General features: G+C 42.4%; 1 protein-coding gene across 1 annotated transcript in view; it reads left to right on the top strand.

Annotated features, from left to right (window-relative positions):
• Positions 1-14293, top strand: part of LOC309550108 (proteinase-activated receptor 1-like) — a gene marked incomplete at both ends in the record, with an annotated part of 70330 nt that extends 56037 nt beyond the window's left edge. The window contains 3 exons of the mRNA XM_082250564.1: positions 142-165; positions 5195-5218; positions 13281-14293. Coding sequence (XP_082106690.1) covers positions 142-165; positions 5195-5218; positions 13281-14293 — 1061 coding nt within the window. The remainder of the gene's footprint in view (positions 1-141; positions 166-5194; positions 5219-13280) is intronic.
• Positions 14294-18606: the final 4313 nt, after the last annotated feature.

Raw genomic sequence — 18606 nt, 5'->3', positions numbered from 1 at the left:
GGGCCAGCCCTGCTTCCAGAGCACCTTCCAGTGGTTATGCCATATGGATAAATGTTTCAGTATCATCAAAACATTTCCTCATGTCTGTTTGATGTGCAAAAATTTTATTTTTATTTTTATTATTTTTTTTTATATTTTTAGATGACTCCGGTGAATATTCAGGCTGTGAGTATATTGCTCAGAATTTATACCTTTTTAAAAACGAATCTAACATTAGATATGTTTTCATGTATATGCATGCAACGTAAGGTGCCAGTATAACACTTCCAGATATTTATTACCTCCCACAGAGTTTGCAGTATTCCCCCTGGCAAGGGTTTATTTATAAAGTATAAAAAAGTGAAGCGCTGAAAAATGTATATATAAATGTTGATTTTATATATATATATATATATATATATATATATATATATATATATATACATATATTTTTATGGACTCGTGAAAAAATAAAAGAAATAAAGTTCAAAAAACAGTCCACAAGGTTGAAGTGGGGAAATCCAAAAGCAAATCCAAGTGCTTAGGTGAATATACTGAAAACCAGGTAGAAAACAAAGGATGTTCAGATGCCAGTGGTCACCAATATGACCACCACCAATGTTCAGGCAGAGATAGTCACCAACGATATAGGGACCCCAATGACTCAGGAATCTTCAATCGAGATGTATCACCACACGTCTGGTAGGGTTAAACTTCTCCTGGGTTAAACAATGTCTTGAGGTTTGAGCCAGTATCTAAGACAAGCCAAATAGTCGCACATAGTGTAAAAGCACTGAAAACCTGTTTATTTTAAAGGTGCAGAACACTTACAGGAATCTGCAGGTAAACAGCGTGTTTACCATGGAATGATTACGGCAGGAAAGAATGCTTTGACGCGTTTCGTCATACATGACATCCTTATAGGGCTAAAAGCCCCCTCTGATCATTCCATATATGTACATATATATGTACATATCATCACAGAAATTCTACAGCACCTGTGTGCAGCGGCCTCATAGCAGTGCTAAACGCTCATTTTATTCGTTCCTCTTTTTCTGTGATTTTTATTTGTATTTATTTTTCATTTTTAATATTTTTTTTATTAAAAAATACCATACTCATTAGGGCTGTGCATCTTCACTTACCTCACGATTCGATGCGATTACGATTATTAGGGTCGCGATTCGATACGATTCGATTCCGCGATGCATCACGATGCATCACGATTACTATGGGGACCCTTTTCTAAAGGGGGATCTATGGGGTCCCTGCTCTAAAGGGGGACCTATGGGGACCCTTCTCTAAAGGGGCATCTATGGGGACCCTTCTCTAAAGGGGCATCTATGGGGACCCTGCTCTAAAGGAGATCTATGGGGAGCCTGGGCCTGCCCTAAAGGGGATCCAGGGGAACTGAGCTCTAAAGGGGGATCTATAGGGACCCTGCTCTAAAGGGGGATCTATGGGGACCCTGCTCTAAAGGAGATCTATGAGGAGCCTGGGCCTGCCCTAAAGGGGATCCAGGGGAACTGAGCTCTAAAGGGGGATCTATGAGGACCCTGCTCTAAAGGGGATCTATGGAATAGATCCCCTTTAGTGCAGGGTTGCCATAGATCCCCCTTTAGAGCAGGCAAGCATCCCCAGAGATCCACCTTTAGTAGAGCAGGTCCCCACATAGATCCCCCTTTAGTAGAGCAGGTCCCCTCATAGATCCCCCTTTAGAGCAGGCCACATCAGGTTAGAAGAGTTACCTGATGCTAGTTGTAGTACCGTAGGCCCTGGTAAGGAGGAATGCTGGGCTCTGTAGTCCCCCTAGTTGTAGTATAGCAAGCTCTGGTAAGGAGGAATGCTGGGCTCTGTAGTCCCCCTAGTTGTAGTATAGCAGGCTCTGGTAAGGAGGAATGCTGGGCTCTGTAGTCCCCCTAGTTGTAGTATAGCAGGCTCTGGTAAGGAGGAATGCTGGGCTCTGTACAGAGCTACAGAGCCCAGCATTCCTCCTTACCAGGGCCTACTGTACTACAACTAGGGGGACTACAGAGCCCAGCATTCCTCCTTACCAGGGTCTACTGTACCACAACTAGGGGCACTACAGAGCCCAGCATTCCTCCTTACCAGGGCCTGTTATACTACAACTAGGGGGACTACAGAGTCTGTAGTAGTCCCCCTAGTCGTAGTATAACAGGCCCTGGTAAGGAGGAATGCTGGGCTCTGTAGTGCCACTAGTTGTATTATAGCAGGCCCTGGTAAGGAGTAATGCTGGGCTCTGTAGTGCCACGACTTACCAGGAAGCAGAGCTGCAGCCAGTTGTGGGTGAAGTAGCGGTAGCCGGTAGGTGTATGGAGTAGGGCTCGGACACGGACAGGTCCCGGGTGATGAGCTTCATGTCGGGAAAGCAGGGCCTCCTCAGCCAGTCCATTGGGGGGGACAGCAGTCCGTGGGTCGGGTTGCTCTGCAGGCTCCGCTCTCCTCCTCTCCTCTCCCACGAGGAGCTCCGTGTTCGCAAGCCCGGCCGCCGCCAGCCCGCCACTCTCATCAAGCGCCAGCGCCGCCCACCCCGGAAGTGACGTCAAGCAAATCGATTTTGCAGGCACCCCGAATCGCGAAGGGTCGCATCGCGATGCATCGATTCGGAGATTAAATTCCGCAGGCCTAATACTCATTATAATACATATATTGGTTCAACGAATGATTACAGGCAGGAAAGAATACCCAGACGCGTTTTGTCATACATGACTTCCTCAAAGGGCTAAAAGTCTCTGATGATCATTCTATATATATATATATATATATATATATATATATATATATATATATATATATATATATATATATATATATATATATACTGTATATATCAACACAGAAATTCTACAGCACCTGTGTGCAGCAGCCTCATAGCAGTGCTGTACACTCATTTTATTCGTTCCTCTTTTTCTGTGATTTTTATTCATATTTTATTTACATTTTTAATATTTTTTTATAATACCATACTTATTATACAATGGGTATGGTTCAATGCCTATAGATATCTATGTATATTCTGAAAAATATTCATTATTTTGTTCATTGTTTTTTTGTGTGAGCCTTGGTGAACAGTTGGGCTTTGGTCAATGTGAGGCTTTGTTCCTGGTGCAAGCATGTCAAGCCTCGGTTTCACTAGAAAACCAAGCCTTTATTTGAGTACCGAATCATCGCATGCTCAAAATGTTCATCACGCCGTCAAGTCAGTACTAGCATACGTATCAGGCTGCGGTTTCCCTGGAAAGGGGAAACCAAGCCTCCATCTGGATGCCAAATCGGTGTACAGCATCAAACTCCCTATTCCAGCAAGCGCCCGTCCAATCTTCCAGCGTAAAGCCGCCTACGCGTTAGCAAATGTAAACAAAAACAATTGAGCGCCAGGAATAAAGCCTTACATTGACCAAAGCCCAACTGTTCACCAAGGCTCACACAAAAAACATGAACAAAATACTGAATATTTTTCATAATATACATAGATATCTCTAGGTATTGAACCAATATATGTTATAATGAGTATGGTATTTTAAAAAATTATTAAAAAATGTAAATAAAATATGAATAAAAATCACAGAAAAAGAGGAACGAATAAAATCATTGTGAACAAAAAAATAGATGTGTAGTATTAACCCCTATCCCACTTTAAAGAGCTAAATCAAGAAGAATAGATAAATGCATTAATGTCCTACTCCATATTAAACCTTAAGCACATACTGTATATCCAGTACGTTTCAAGGCATGAAACTCCCCTCTTAGTAGAACCTCCTCTCCAGGGGGCAATAAAATTATCTATAATTTGGAAATGAGTGCCAGTGAGGTCTATATTATGGTATTGTAGTTAATGTTTAGGGACACTGTGTGGGTTAACCCTACCAGTAGTGTGGTGACACATCTTGATTGAAGATTCCTGAGTCATTGGGATCCCTATATCGTTGGTGATTATCCCTGACTGTATGACCTATTTACTATAAGGTACCTGGGTCTACAACTTCTGATAAGCGTAATTCAGCGATCTTCAACCGTGGTGGTGGGCTTTGTCATATTAGTGACTACTGGCATCTGAACATTCTTGGTTTCCTACCTGGTTTTCAGTATCTTCTCCTAAGCACTTAACCTCCCTGGCGGTATGATTATGTCAGGAATTATGTACCAAAAGCGGTACAATTTTTTGCATGAAAATTTGGCGTTATGTATTGTAGGCCTACAATTCTTAGTAATTACTTATTTAAACCTGACCAAAACAAGACTCTAGTAGACATCCCAGATGTGATAAATTTGAAACACAAACGCATGAATTATAATCTATATTTGTAATTATAAGTATAATTATTTGTAATAATTTATAATATTTATAATTATAATAAGTATAATAAGTATAATTTTATAATTATAATTTATAATTATAATTATTTGTAATTATAATCTATATTCTATAATTATAATTGTATAACCTCCTTTTTATGTGTTTGTGTTTGTGCAACATTTGAATTTCCCTCCCAGTTCCGCTCCCATGCACCATTGCTGCTGCAGGGAACGGAACCAGGAAGTCATCAGAGCAACGGACGAGCGGCGGGGATCTCGGCGGCGATCACAGCAATGGGAGATCATCGCTGGATCGCCAGGAGAAGGTAAGGAACCCCGCTGCAGGCTCTGCACATCTACCCCGACCGTGACTCGGGGATACCGTTCCTAGCATGAAAAAAACACCCGAGTCTCGCTCGGGGTTACCGCTAAGGGGGTTAATGGGAATGAGGATTTGCTTTTGGATTTTCCCACTTCAACCTTGTGGACTGTTTTATGTACTTTATTTCATTTATTTTTTCATGAGTCTATATATATATGTATATATATATATGATCAACATTTATATATACATTATTCAGCACTGCACTTTTTTTATACTTTATTTGTACACAATTTTTTTTGTTGATTGTAGTGCTAGCTGCTTTTTGATTTTTGTTTGTTAGCGCGGTGTTGTTCTTTATATATTTGTATATATTTTGTTATTCAGTCATTACTCTGGCTTCCTTTACTGAGATGCTGGCTTATTTTCTTACTTTTAGATAGCCTAGCCTGCTGCATGTCTGGTTCAGTATCATCATGGGACTTCCCCTATTGGACTAAGGCTTTTGACCTAGGAATGACATAATCATGTAAATCATGGTCCTTTTTTTTAATTTTTTTTTTTTTATATTTTTAGATAACTCCAAAGAAAATTCAGACTGTGAGTATATTGCTCAGAATTTGTACCTTTTAAAAAAATGAATCTAACATTAGATATGTTTTCATGTATATGCATACAAAGTAAGGTGTCAGTATAACACTTCCAGATTTATTTATTACCTCCCACAGAGTTTGCAGTATTCCCCCTGGCAAGGATGGCATATATATATATATATTATATATATACATATATTATATGAAATAAATCAGTCCACAAAACAGTCCACAAGGTTGAAGTGGGAAATACCAAAAGCAAATCCACATTCCCATACAAGAGCTTAGGAGAAGATACTGAAAACCAGGTAGGAAACAAAGGATGTTCCGATGCCAGTGGTCACCAATGTGACAACGCCCACCACGGTTGAAGATATTACGCTTACCAGAAGTTGTAGACCCAGGTACCTTATAGTAAATGGGTCATACAGGCAGGGATAATCACCAAGTGAAGTGGGAAAATGCAAAAGCAGATCCACATTCCCATACAAGAACTTAGGAGAAGATACTGAAAACCAGGTAGGAAACCAAGGATGTTCAGATGCCATTGGTCACCAATGTGACAAAGCCTACCACCACGGTTTAAGATATTACGCTTACCAGAAGTTGTAGACCCAGGTACCTTATAGTAAATGGGTCATACAGGCAGGTATAATCACCAACGATATAGGGACCCCAATGACTCAGGAATCTTCAATCGAGATGTGTCACTTCACTTCTGGTAGGGTTAAACTTCTCCTTGGTAAACTATGTCTTGAGGTTTGAGCCAGTATCTAAGACAAGCCAAATAGTCGCACATAGTGTAAAACCACTGAAAGTAAATATCATCACAGAAATTCAACAGCACCTGTGTGCAGCGGCCTCATAACAGTGCTGAACGCTCATTTTATTCGTTCCTCTTTTTCTGTGATTTTTATTTGTATTTATTTTTAATTTTTAATAATTTTTTATAATGCCATACTCATTATAATATATATTGGTTCAATACTTATAGATATCTACAGTATTTCACAAAAGTGAGTGCACCCCTCACATTTTTGTAAATATTTTATTAGATCTTTTCATCTGACAACACTGAAGATATTACACTTTCCTTCAATGTAAAGTAGTGAGTGTACAGCTTGTATAACAGTGTAAATTTGCTGTCCCCTCAAAATAATTCAACACACAGCCATTAATGTCTAAACCCCTGGCAACAAAAGTAAGTACACCCTAAGTGAAAATGTCCAAATTGGGACCATTTAGACATTTTCCCTCCTCTGTGTCATGTGACTCGTCTCAGGTGTGAATGGGGAGTAGGTGTGTTAAATTTGGTGTTATTGCTCTCACTCTCTCATACTGGTCACTGGATGTTCAACATGGCACCTCATGGCAAAGAACTCTTTGAGGATCTGAAAAAAAGAATTGTTGCTCTACATAAAGATGGCCTAGGCTATACGAAGATTGCCAAGACCCTGAAACAGAGCTGCAGCTCGGTGGCCAAGACCATACATCGGTTTAACAAAACAGATTCCACTCAGAACAGGCCTTGCCATGGTTGACCAAAGAAGTTGAGTGCACGTGCTTGGCGTCATATCCAGAGGTTGTCTTTTGGAAATAAAAGTATGAGTGCTGCCAGCATTGCTGCAGAGGTTGAAGGGGTGGGGGGGGGGGGGGTCAGCCTGTCAGTGCTCAGACCATACGTCACACCAAATTGGTCTGCATGGCTGTTGTCCCAGAAGGAAGCCTCTTCTAAAGATGATGCACAAGAAAGCCCACAAACAGTTTGCTGAAGACAAGACTAAGGATATGAGTTACTTGAACCATGTCCTGTGGTCTGATGAGACCAAGATAAACTTATTTGGTTCAGATAGTGTCAGGTGCGTGTGACGGCAACCAGGTGAGGAGTACAAAGACAAGTGTGTCTTGCCTACAGTCAAGCATGGTGGTGGGAGTGTCATGGTCTGGGGCTGCATGAGTGCTGCCGGAACTGGGGAGCTACAGTTCATTGAGGGAACCATGAATGTCAACATGTACTGAAGCAGAGCATGATCCCCTCCCTTCGGAGACTGGCCAGCAGGGCAGTATTCCAACATGACAACAACCCTAAACGCACCTCCAAGACGACCAATGCCTTACTAAAGAAGCTGAGGGTAAAGGTGATGGACTGGCCAAGCATGTCTCCAGACCTAAACCCTATTGAGCATCTGTGGGGCAAACAGAAGGTGGAGGAGCGCAAGGTCTCTAACATTCACCAGCTCCGTGATGTCGTCATGGAGGAGCGGAAGAGGACTCCAGTGGCAACCTGTGAAGCTCTGATGAACTCCATGCCCATGAGGGTTAAGGCAGTGCTGGAAAATAATGGTGGCCACACAAAATATTGACACTTTGGGCCAAATTTGGACATTTTAACTTAGGGGTGTACTCACTTTCTTTTGCCAGCGGTTTAGACATTAATGGCTGTGTATTGAGTTATTTTGAGGGGACAGCAAATTTACACTGTTATACAAGCTGTACACTCACTACTTTACATTGTAGCAAAGTGTAATTTCTTCAGTGATGTTACATAAAAAGAGGTAATAAAATACTTACAAAAATGTGAGGGGTGTACTCACTTTTGTGAGGTACTGTATTTGATCAACATTTATATATACATTATTCAGCGCTGCATTTTTTTATACTTTATTTGTACACAATTTTTTTTGTTGATTGTAGTGCTAGCTGCTTTTTGATTTTAGTTTGTTAGCTCTGTGTTGTTCTTTATATATTTGTATCACATGTTTATTCAGTCATTACTCTGGCTCACTATTTACTCCCTATACTGAGATGCTGGTTAACTTTTTTACTTTTAGATAGCCTAGCCTGCTGCATCTCTGGTTCAGTATCATCCTGGGACATCCCCTATTGGACTAAGGCTAGGAATGATATAATCATGTAAATCATGGTCCTTTATGTGTTTTGGCTATATGTGCACATGCTTTACACAGATCAGGGCCCCCCTTTGATCAGCAACTCCTCCTTTAATTGGGAGTCCCCCTATGAAATAGAGACCCCCTTTAGATCAGTGTTCCTGCTTAGAGTAGGATTTAGAGTCCCACTTAGATTAGAGACCCCATTTTGATCAGCATCTCCCACTTGGATCAGGAATCCTCCCTTAGATTAGAGACCCCCCCCCCCCCCCCCCTCCTTAGTTCAGCATCTCTCACTTGGATCAAGAGCGCCCCTTTGGATTAACGACCCCCCTTAGATCAGCATCCCCCCTTGGATCAGGAGTCCCCACTAAGATTAGAGATCCCCCCTTAGATCAGAGTCCCCTTAGAACAGCATCTCCCCTTATTATTAGGGAGTCCCTTCATGGATTAGAGACCCCACTTAAATCAGTGTTCCCACTTTGATCAGCATCTCCCCCATGGATTTGAAGTATCTTTTAGATTAGAGACCCCATCCCTTTAATTCAGCATCTCCCACGTGGATCAGGAGTGCCCACTTGGATTAGCAACCCCCCCACTTCAATCAGCATCTCCCCCTTGGATTGGTCCCTACTAAGATTAGAGATCCCCCCCCCCCTTAGATCAGTGTCTTTCCCTATGATTGGGAGTCCCACCTTGGATTAGAGACCCCCCCCTGTTAGATCAGCATCTTCCCAAAGGATTTGTAGTCCCTCTTAGATTAGAGACCTCATTTAGATCAGCATCTCCTACTTGGATCAGGAGTCCTCCCTTAGACTAGATACCCCCCCCCCCCCCTTAGTTCAGCATCTCTCACTTGGATCAGGAGTGAAACCCCCCCCCCCTTATATCAGGATCTCCCCCTTGGATCAGGAGTTCCCCCTCAGATTAGAGTCTCCCTTAGATCAGCATCTCCCCCTATGATCGGAAGTCCCCCATGGAATAGAGACCGCCCCCTTAGATCAGTGTTCACGCTTAGATCAGCATCTCCCCCTTAGATTTGGAGACCCTCTAAGATTAGAGACCCCAATTAGCTCAGCATCTCCCACTTGGATCAGAAATCCTCCCTTAGATCAGAGACCCCCCCCCCCCCACCCTTAGTTCAGCATCTCTCACTTTGATCAGGAGTCCCCACTAAGTTTAGAGACCCCCCCTTAGATCAGCAGTCCTCCCCTAGATTAGAGACCCCCCACCTTAGTTCAGCATCTCTCACTTGAATCAGAAGTGCCCCCTTGGATTAGCGACCCCCCCCCTCATTAGATCAGCATCTCCCCTTTAGATAAGGAGTCCCCGCTAAGATTAGAGACCCCGCCTTAGATCAGCGTCTCCCCCTTGGATCAGGAGTCCTCCCCTAGATTAGAGACTCTCTCCCACCTTATTTCAGCATCTCTCACTTGGATCAGGAGTGCCCCCTTGGATTGGCGACCCCCCTTAGATCAGCATCTTCCCCTTGGATCAAGAGTCCCCACTAAGATTAGAGACCACCCTTAGATCAGAGTCCCCTTAGATCAGCATCTTCCCCTATGATTAGGAGTCCGCCTGTGGATTACAGACCCCACTTAGGTCAGTGTTCCCACTTAGATCAGCATCTCCCCCATGGATGCATGAATTTGGTGTCCCTTTTAGATTAGAGACCCCATTTAGATCAGCATCTTCCACTTGGATCAGGAGTCCTCCCTAAGATTAGAGACCCCTCCCCCCTTAGTTTAGTATCTCTCGTTTGGATCAGGAGTGCCCCCTTTGGATTAGCGACCCCCCTTATATCAGCATCTTCCCCTTGGATCAGGAGTCCCCACTAAGATTAGAGACCCCCCCTTAGATCAGGTTCCCCACTAGATCAGCGTTTTCCCCTATAATCTGGGCCCCCCCCTTGGATTAGAGACCCCCCTTAGATCAGTGTTCCCACTTATATCAGCATCTCCCCATGGATTTGGAGTGCCTCTTAGATTAGAGGCCCCATTTAAATCAGCATCTCCCACTTGGATCAGGAATCCTCCCTTAGATTATAGACCCCCCCTTTAGTTCAGCATCTCTCCTTGGATCACGAGTGCCCCCTTGGATTAGCGACCCCCCTCAGATCAGCACATCTCTGCCATGGAACAGGAGCCCCCCCCCCCCCTTTAGAGATCAGTGTCTCCAACCTGGATCAGGAGTCCCCCCTTGGATTAGAAAACCTCCTTGGATCAAAGCCCCCCGTAGATCAGCGTCTCCCCTTTGGTTCAGGAGTCCCCCCTTAGATTAGAGACACCCCTTAGATCAGCATTTCCCCCTATGATTGGGTGTCCCCCTGTGGATTAGAGACCCCACTTAGATCAGTGTTCCCACTTAGATCAGCATCTCCCCCATGGATCCATGGATTTGGTGTCCCTTTTAGATTAGAGACCCTATTTAGATCAGCATCTCCCACTTGCATCAGGAGTCTTCCCTTAGAATAGAGACCCCCTCCCCCCTTATTTCAGCAGCTTCCCCTTGGATCAGGAGTCCCCACTGACTCTTCTAGCCGCAGGGATGGCCCCTCCCTCAGGCCAGGACCCTTGACACAGATCTGTACTCACTGTACTGCAGAAACAGATTCTTCCAGTGTCTCCCCTTCCAGTTAGCTTTAGAGGACCTCCAGGTTCAGTTCCTCTCTAGCTCTTTAGGCCCTCAGGTCAACCATCTGAGACCACATGGTAACTTCTGTAGAGGAGGAGGGAGCCACCCCCTCACTCCGGGACTCCGCCCTCCAGCTGAAAGCCCCGACTACATGTGCTCCTGGCATTTATACAGTATCCCAACATGTACCGAGGCATTTTCCTCTGCCAAATTACCAGGGCTGTACTTTTTGTACCAAAAATCTCTACCCCAAAGTAGTGTAAAAGTGTAGTAAAATACTACACTAGTAGAGGTGCCCACCCACCAGAGGGCATGGCTTCTACCAAGCTGGGAACCATGCAGTCCTTTCCTCACAACCTCAAATCGCCACTAACCTTATTGGGTTGTTGTTGTTCAGTCATTTAGTCGTGTCATACTCTTCGTTATCTCATGAACCATAGCACGCCAGGCTTTTCTGTCCTCCACTGCCTCCCGTAGCTTGTTTAACCACTTGCCGACTGCCCACCGCATATATAATGTGGCAGGCTGGCTCGGCTGCGCGAATTGACGTACCGATACGTTGGTTCACAGGAGTGGTGCTGGGGGGCAAGCGTGGGCTGCCGGCGGCGCTGTCCCACCCCCACTAGGCAGTGGGGATACCGATCCATGGGACCAGCGCCCACGATTGCGGCCTGACACCCGCTATCGCTCGCCGCTGAGAGAGAACACCAGTCAGCTGTTGTAGACACAGCTGACCGTTCTTCTCTCTGAAATGATCACAGAGCGCCTGTGATCCTTCTATATAGGATCATAGGTCTCTATGAACATTTCACAAGTCCCTCCCCCCACAGTTAGAAAACACTCCCCTATGCTCACAAGTAACCCTTTGATCACCCCTAGGTTAACCCCTTTCCCTGCCTGTGTCATTATTACAGTAACAGTGCCTATTTATAGCACTGATTACTGTAGTAATGTCACTGGTCACCCCAAAAGTGTCAAAAATGTCAGTTAGGGGTCCGATCTGTCCACCGCAATGTCGCAGTCCTGCTAAAAATCGCAGATTGCAGCCATTTCTAGTAAAAAAAAAATCACATAAATCTTTCCCCTAGTTTGTAGATAACTATTGCGCAAACCAATCGCGCTTATTGCAATTTTTTTTACCAAAAATATGTAGCAAAATACAAATTAGCCTAAAAGGATCAAAAATTTAGATTTTTACCATTTTGGGGGGGAATGTTTTATAGCAGAATTTGAAAAATATATATATTTTTTTCAGAATTGTCTTTTTTTTTTGTTGTTTTTAGCGTAGCCCAAAAAGTAAAAATCGCACAGGTGATCAAATACCACCAAAAAAAAAGCTCTATTTGTGGGAAAAAACAACATCAATTTTATTTCAGTACAGCGTTGCACGACCGCGCAATTGTCAGTTAAAGTAACACAGTGCTGAATCGCAAAAATGGCCTGGTCATTAAGGGGGCAAATCCTTCCGGTCCAGAACTGATTAACTTCATGTTCATTGTTTTGATGATGCTACCTATCCATCTTGCTTTCTGTTGTCCTCTTCTCATTTTATGTTTCCCAGCATCAGGGTCTTTTCCAATGAGTCCTCTCTTCGCATTAGGTGGCCAAAGTATTCGAGTTTCAGCTGCAGGATCTGTCCTTCCAGTGAAAATCCAGGTTTAATTTCCTTCAGGATTGACTGGTTTGATTTTCTTTCCATCTAAGAAACTTTCAAGAGTCTTCTCCAACACCATGGTTCAAAAGCATCAATTTGTCGGCATTCAGCCTTCCATATGGTCCAACTTTTCACTTTGAACTTTTTTGGGTACACTATGTATAATAATGCTTTGTCCTGTTTAAGTTTTCATTATAGTGCTCGTGCCATGTCCAGTCGCTGTAGTTAATTTACTAATTGTCTGTTGTTTCCTTTAGATTCGAAAACTCACAAAAAAAACAATAAGACCTCCTTGCGGATTCCAGCTGAAGTTTTAGGTTATCTCAGCAGTCGGTGGTTGACTAACACCATGGTGTTAGTCAACCACCGTGGTCCAACACCATGGTTCAAAAGCATCAATTTGTCAGCATTCAGCCATCCTTATGGTCCAACATTCACTTTTAACTTTTTCACTTTGAACTTTTTTGGGTACACTATGTATAATAATGCTTTGTCCTGTTTAGGTTTTCATTATAGTGCCCGTGCCATGTCCAGTCGCTGTAGTTAATTTCCTATTTGTCTGTTGTTTCCTTTAGATTCGAAAACTCACAAAAAAAACAATAAGACCTCCTTGCGGATTCCAGCTGAAGTTTTAGGTTATCTCAGCAGTCGGTGGTTGACTAACACAATGGTGTTAGTCAACCACCGTGGTCCAACACCATGGTTCAAAAGCATCAATTTGTCGGCATTCAGCCTTCCTTATGGTCCAACGTTCACTTTTAACCTTTTCACTTTGAACTTTTTTGGGTACACTATGTATAATAATGCTTTGTCCTGTTTAAGTTTTCATTATAGTGCTCGTGCCATGTTCAGTCGCTGTAGTTAATTTCCTATTTGTCTGTTGTTTCCTTTAGATTCGAAAACTCACAAAAAAAACAATAAGACCTCCTTGCGGATTCCAGCTGAAGTTTTAGGTTATCTCAGCAGTCGGTGGTTGACTAAATTTATACCTTCGGTCTACACAGTCGTATTCCTCATATCACTGCCCTGCAATATAATGGCAATCATCATATTCCTGTTCAGAATTAAAGTGAAGACACCATCAGTGGTCTTCATGTTGAACTTAGCTGTCTCTGATATCCTCTTCGGTGTTTTGCTTCCTTTCAACATTGTTTACCGGATTTCAGGAAACCATTGGGTCATTGGAGAAGGAATGTGTCGATTAGTCACTGCTACATTTTACTCCAACATGTACTGCTCCATCTTGCTCATGACTGGTATCAGTGTTGACCGGTTCTTGGCGGTGGTCTACCCCATGCAGTCCCTTTTATGGCGCACAGTGAGAAGAGCCTGGATAACCTGTTTCATGATCTGGTTGGTTTCTATCGCCGGCACTGTGCCGCTTCTCATAAGCAAGCTAACTGTTTACATTGACCAACTAAACATTACAACTTGTTATGACATGCTGAAAATTACACACATTCAAGGTTTTTACTTTTATTATTTCACCACTTTCATTTCTACTTTCTTTTTGTTGCCTTTTATGATTACAGTATTCTGTTACATCATGACCATCCGACGTTTAAGCTCACACACAATTGAAAGCACCTTTAAAAAATCCAGATCAGTGTTCCTTTGCATCATTGTACTTTTTGAATATATCATCTGTTTTGGCCCAACCAATATTATCTTTTTAATTTATTATCTCAATTTTGATAAGTCATTTGGCAGCTCTTTGTATTTTGTCTATATGCTATCTGTTAGTTGTAGTAGCATCAGCTGTTGTCTGGATCCTGTTATCTATTACTTTGGGTCTTCAAAGTGTAAAAAGCTTGTGTACAGCTTGGTGTGTCGTGGCAAATATAAGGCTGACCATAGACACACAGGTAGCTTCACAAAATCAACAACAAAGGAGACATTGTCTTAGTCTCTGTAGAGCTGGGACCTGATGCTGTGCAGCTCAAAGAAGTAGCAAAAATCGTGATCTGGCTTTTTGTTGTCATTCTAATGCGGGGTTGGCAACAGATCGATTATGATCTACCCATCAATTGCTGCTATGTGATGTGTAGATCATGACCCCACTGTGCCACCTCTCTGTGAAAAGTGGTTACTGCCTCTCAGTCCTCAGATCAGAACGCCAATAGTCATAAGTGTTACTCTGTGCTACTTACTCCTGACCCCTGCATTTCCCACTGCATACTACTGACCTCTGCACTCAATGTTGCTTTCTCCTGAGCCCTGTTCTTTTTCGATCAGCCATAACTTTATGACCACTGACAGGTGGTCAAGTGAATACCATTGATTATCTGGTTACAGTGGCACCTGAAAGTCGGTAGAATATATAAGGCAGCAAGTAAACATGTTGTACCTTAAGTTGATGTGTTGATATGGGCATCACAGTTTGTTGATGGGGCTGCATAGCCACAATCCAGTCAGGGTGCCCATACTGACCCGTATCCACAGCCTACAATGGACCCGTAAAAGCTAGAACTGGATCACTGAGCAATGGAAGAAGGTGGCCTGGTCTGATAAATCATGTTTTCTTATATATCATGTGAATGGGTGGATGCGTGTGTGTCTCTTACCTGGGGAAGAGATGGCCCCAGGATGCAGTATGGGAAGAAGGCTAGCTGGCAGAGGCAGTGTAATGTTTTGGGTAACGTTCTGTTGCGAAACCTTGGGTTCTACCATTCATGTAGATCAGTCTTTCTCAACCTTTTCAACACAGAGGAACCCCTGAAATAAATTTCTGGTCTAGGGAACCCCTGCTAAATATTAAATATCTACAACTCATGACACATTAGTGTGACAGTCAGTGGGAAGAATGCTCCTTACTCTTGTCATCATTGGGAAGATATACCCCCTTACAGATAGCTAAAAGGAACAATGGTGTCATTGGGAACTTATCGGAGAGGTAGAAATTGCCCATTGTTCAAGGAACCCCTAGCAACCTCAGGAGGAACCCTAGGGTTCTACGGAACCCTGGTTTTGAAACCACGATGTGGATGTTACTTTGACATGTACCACCTACCTAAACATTGTTGGTGACCAAGTACGCCTCTTCATGGAAATGGTATTCCTTGATGCTAGTGGCCTCTTCAGCAAGATAATGCACCCTGCAACACGGCCAAAAATTGTTCAAGAATGGTTTGAGAAACACAACAAAGAGTTTGAGGTTTTGGCTTGGCCTCAGAATTCTCCAGATCTAAATCCCATTGAGCACCTGTGATATGTGCTGGAAAAACAAATTTGATCCCACCTTGCAACTTACAGGGATTAAAGGGTTTGCTACTGATGGCTTGGTGACAGATACCACAGCATACCTTTAGAGGTCTAGTGGAGTCCATTCATCTATTGGTCAGGGCTGTTTTGGAGGCAAAAGGGGGACCTACTCAATATAAGGTTGGTGCTCATAAAGTTATGGCAAATCAGTGTACATATTACTGACTCCTGCACTATGAATTAAATACTTATGACTTATGACCCCTGCGTTTCTTACTCCTGACCCCTCTGTGTTACATACTAATGAAATTAGAATTTTGCATTACTTGGGAATTACCCCTGAACTCTGCAATATATAAATATTGTAAGGGGAGCAGGCTGAATTGGTAACCCATGAAACCATGCACAGGATAGGAACACCCAGAAACAGTCCAAGCAGGTTTGTCCTGCACTCTTATTCACCAAGGCAGCAAACAAGCATAGTTTCATTAAATTTGTGTGAAGGCGCCTGGTTCTTAGAGGTTAAACAGTACTGTAACCTGCTGCCCCTTTAATTGTAAAATTACAATAACTAAACTGGATAAAATAGGAAAAAAAGGCGCTGGTAACCCTAGATGTTATTATTAAATGAAAAATAATAATAGTAAAGTGCTAATTCTGTTGTGCAAATGTATCGAAAAATTATATATAAAACTCAGAGTGCTAGCTCTTGTTTCAATTAAGTAAACAATGAGTAAGCAGCCATTTTTATGTTTTGATGTAATATAAAATAAATACAGCATTACACTATTTTTGGCTTCTTATCCGTCTCCCTGCATATGGGCATAAAATATATACCCACGTGAGGTCACTAATGGAGGAGTGAGGAGAAGGAGTATATTATTTTTTCCAAATCATAATTTTGTTGGAAACCATAAAAATAATCAAGGTGGAGTGAAGGTGTGCCTATGGTCTGATCCACCTAATGGGCCATACACACTATAAGATTTTCTGAAGACTTTTTCCTTTAGACTTACCAAAACCATATAATATGAGGTCAAACCTAAACACTTTCAATTTGTATGCAATCTGGCAGGCCCTTGCACTACATAGAAAAGGTAAATCTGAAGGAAATCTAACCACAAAAGTTGGATAGTGTGTATCCAGCTTAAGGAAATAGGATCACATGCATTTGAGGTCTGTGTGACCTACCAGGATCTGGTAAAGCCCCGTACAAACGCACAGATTGTTGGCCAACCGATCGGCCAACTTTTGTCCAGTGTTATTTGTTGGTTGAAATGTGCTCTAGACTTGCACTGGACTTTTGTTGGCCAACAAAAACCAACTTCAGAAGTGATGTCATGTGATGGTTGACTTTCCCTGTGTTTTTTCTTCTCTGAGCATGCCCAGTCTTGCTCATCTGATTTTTGTCTGCCGAAATCTGTACTGACTGAGGAACAATTGGCCGTTTTTTTGTTGGCCAACAAAAATTTTATAGCCTGCACACCAGATTTTTTTCGGCCGAAAATTCGCAGTTGGTTGTCGGAAGCATCATACTAACAAGCCTACAATCGACAGATCGGACATTGGCCAACAATTTACGGCCAACAATCTGTGCGTGTGTACGGGGCTTAATGCCTCGTACACACGTGCAGATCGTCGGCCGAACGATCGGCCGTCTTTTGTCCCCGGGCTGTCGTGTCTGTTGAAAAGTGCAAAAGACTGCACAAGAATTTTGTCCGCCGACTACAGCCGACTGCAGAAGTGATGTCATGTGATGGTTAACTTTCCCTGTGTTTTTTCTTTTCTGAGCATGCCCAGTCTTGCAAATCTGCTGTCTGTCGGCCGAATTCTGTATTGACTGGCGAACAATTGGCCGCTTTGGTGTCGGCATACAAAAATTTTAATGCTTGCACGACAGATTCTTTTCGGCCGAAAGTGCGCTGTCGGCTGTCGGAAGCATCATACTAACAAGCCAAAAATCGGCCGATCGGTCGTCGGCCGAATCTTTTCGGCCGACAATCTGCACGTGTGTACGGGGCATAAGAGGCATAGATTACCACCCTTATTCACTGGAGCACCTGATCCATAGGAAATCAATTCCTACACTATTTTGCATGAACTGTCTGGATCGCAGCCCACTATTCAAGCACTTTTCAAGCACTATATTTATATTTATACAATTTTATTGTCAATTTATTTATTCACAGAGCAATATATTTATATGTTTAATATTGGAACTTTTTTGAAGATATACTAAGTGTATTTGCTATTAACAAGCACCTTAATGGTAACTTATTGCACTGTCCAGCACTTTATAGATTTTTTGTATTGCACAGTACACTTTCTTGTCACTAGCACTTCACTATTTTTAAATTTATAGTGATTTTGTTTATGAAAATTAGCACTTTTATTTTGTTTTGAATTCATTTCAAATACTTAAAGCATTATTTTTTCACAATAGAAACAAGAGCTAGCACTTTTTTTGCTACATTTGCACAACAGAATTAGCACTTTACTATTATTATTTTTCATTTAATAATAACATCCAGGGTTACCAGCGCCTTTTTACCATTTTATCAAGCATCGTTGCATAGTCAAATCTGTAGCATAAAACAAACAACAAATATGCTTGCCTAAGCCACTAACTAAATTCACGTCAGTTCATGACTAACAGATTACCTTCTAAAGGGTTCCCTGAAACAAACATGCATCTCTTGCACCTTTATAGTTTTCTGTCAACAGTCAGCCTTTTGACACAGCAGCAGGCTTTTACGAGGACAGCGAGAGAGAGAGAGAGAGAGAGCCCTTAGCATCAATCATCTCATATATATATATATATATATATATATATATATATATATATATATATATATATATAGTATATATATATAAAAAGACCTGTGCACAGTTGCAACTAATAATAAGGTCTGGCTACCAGGTAAAATGTGAACCTATGAAGTGAAGGCCATCCCATCCCCATCTCATTTATCCCACCCAAAGCTCTACAAAGCCTCCAAAGAATCTCCAGAAAAACCA

The sequence above is a fragment of the Pelophylax lessonae genome, assembly GCF_965119305.1.
Source record: "Pelophylax lessonae genome assembly, chromosome: 1".
Classification (NCBI taxonomy): domain Eukaryota; kingdom Metazoa; phylum Chordata; class Amphibia; order Anura; family Ranidae; genus Pelophylax; species Pelophylax lessonae.
This window is presented reverse-complemented; position numbering and strand designations above follow the sequence as displayed.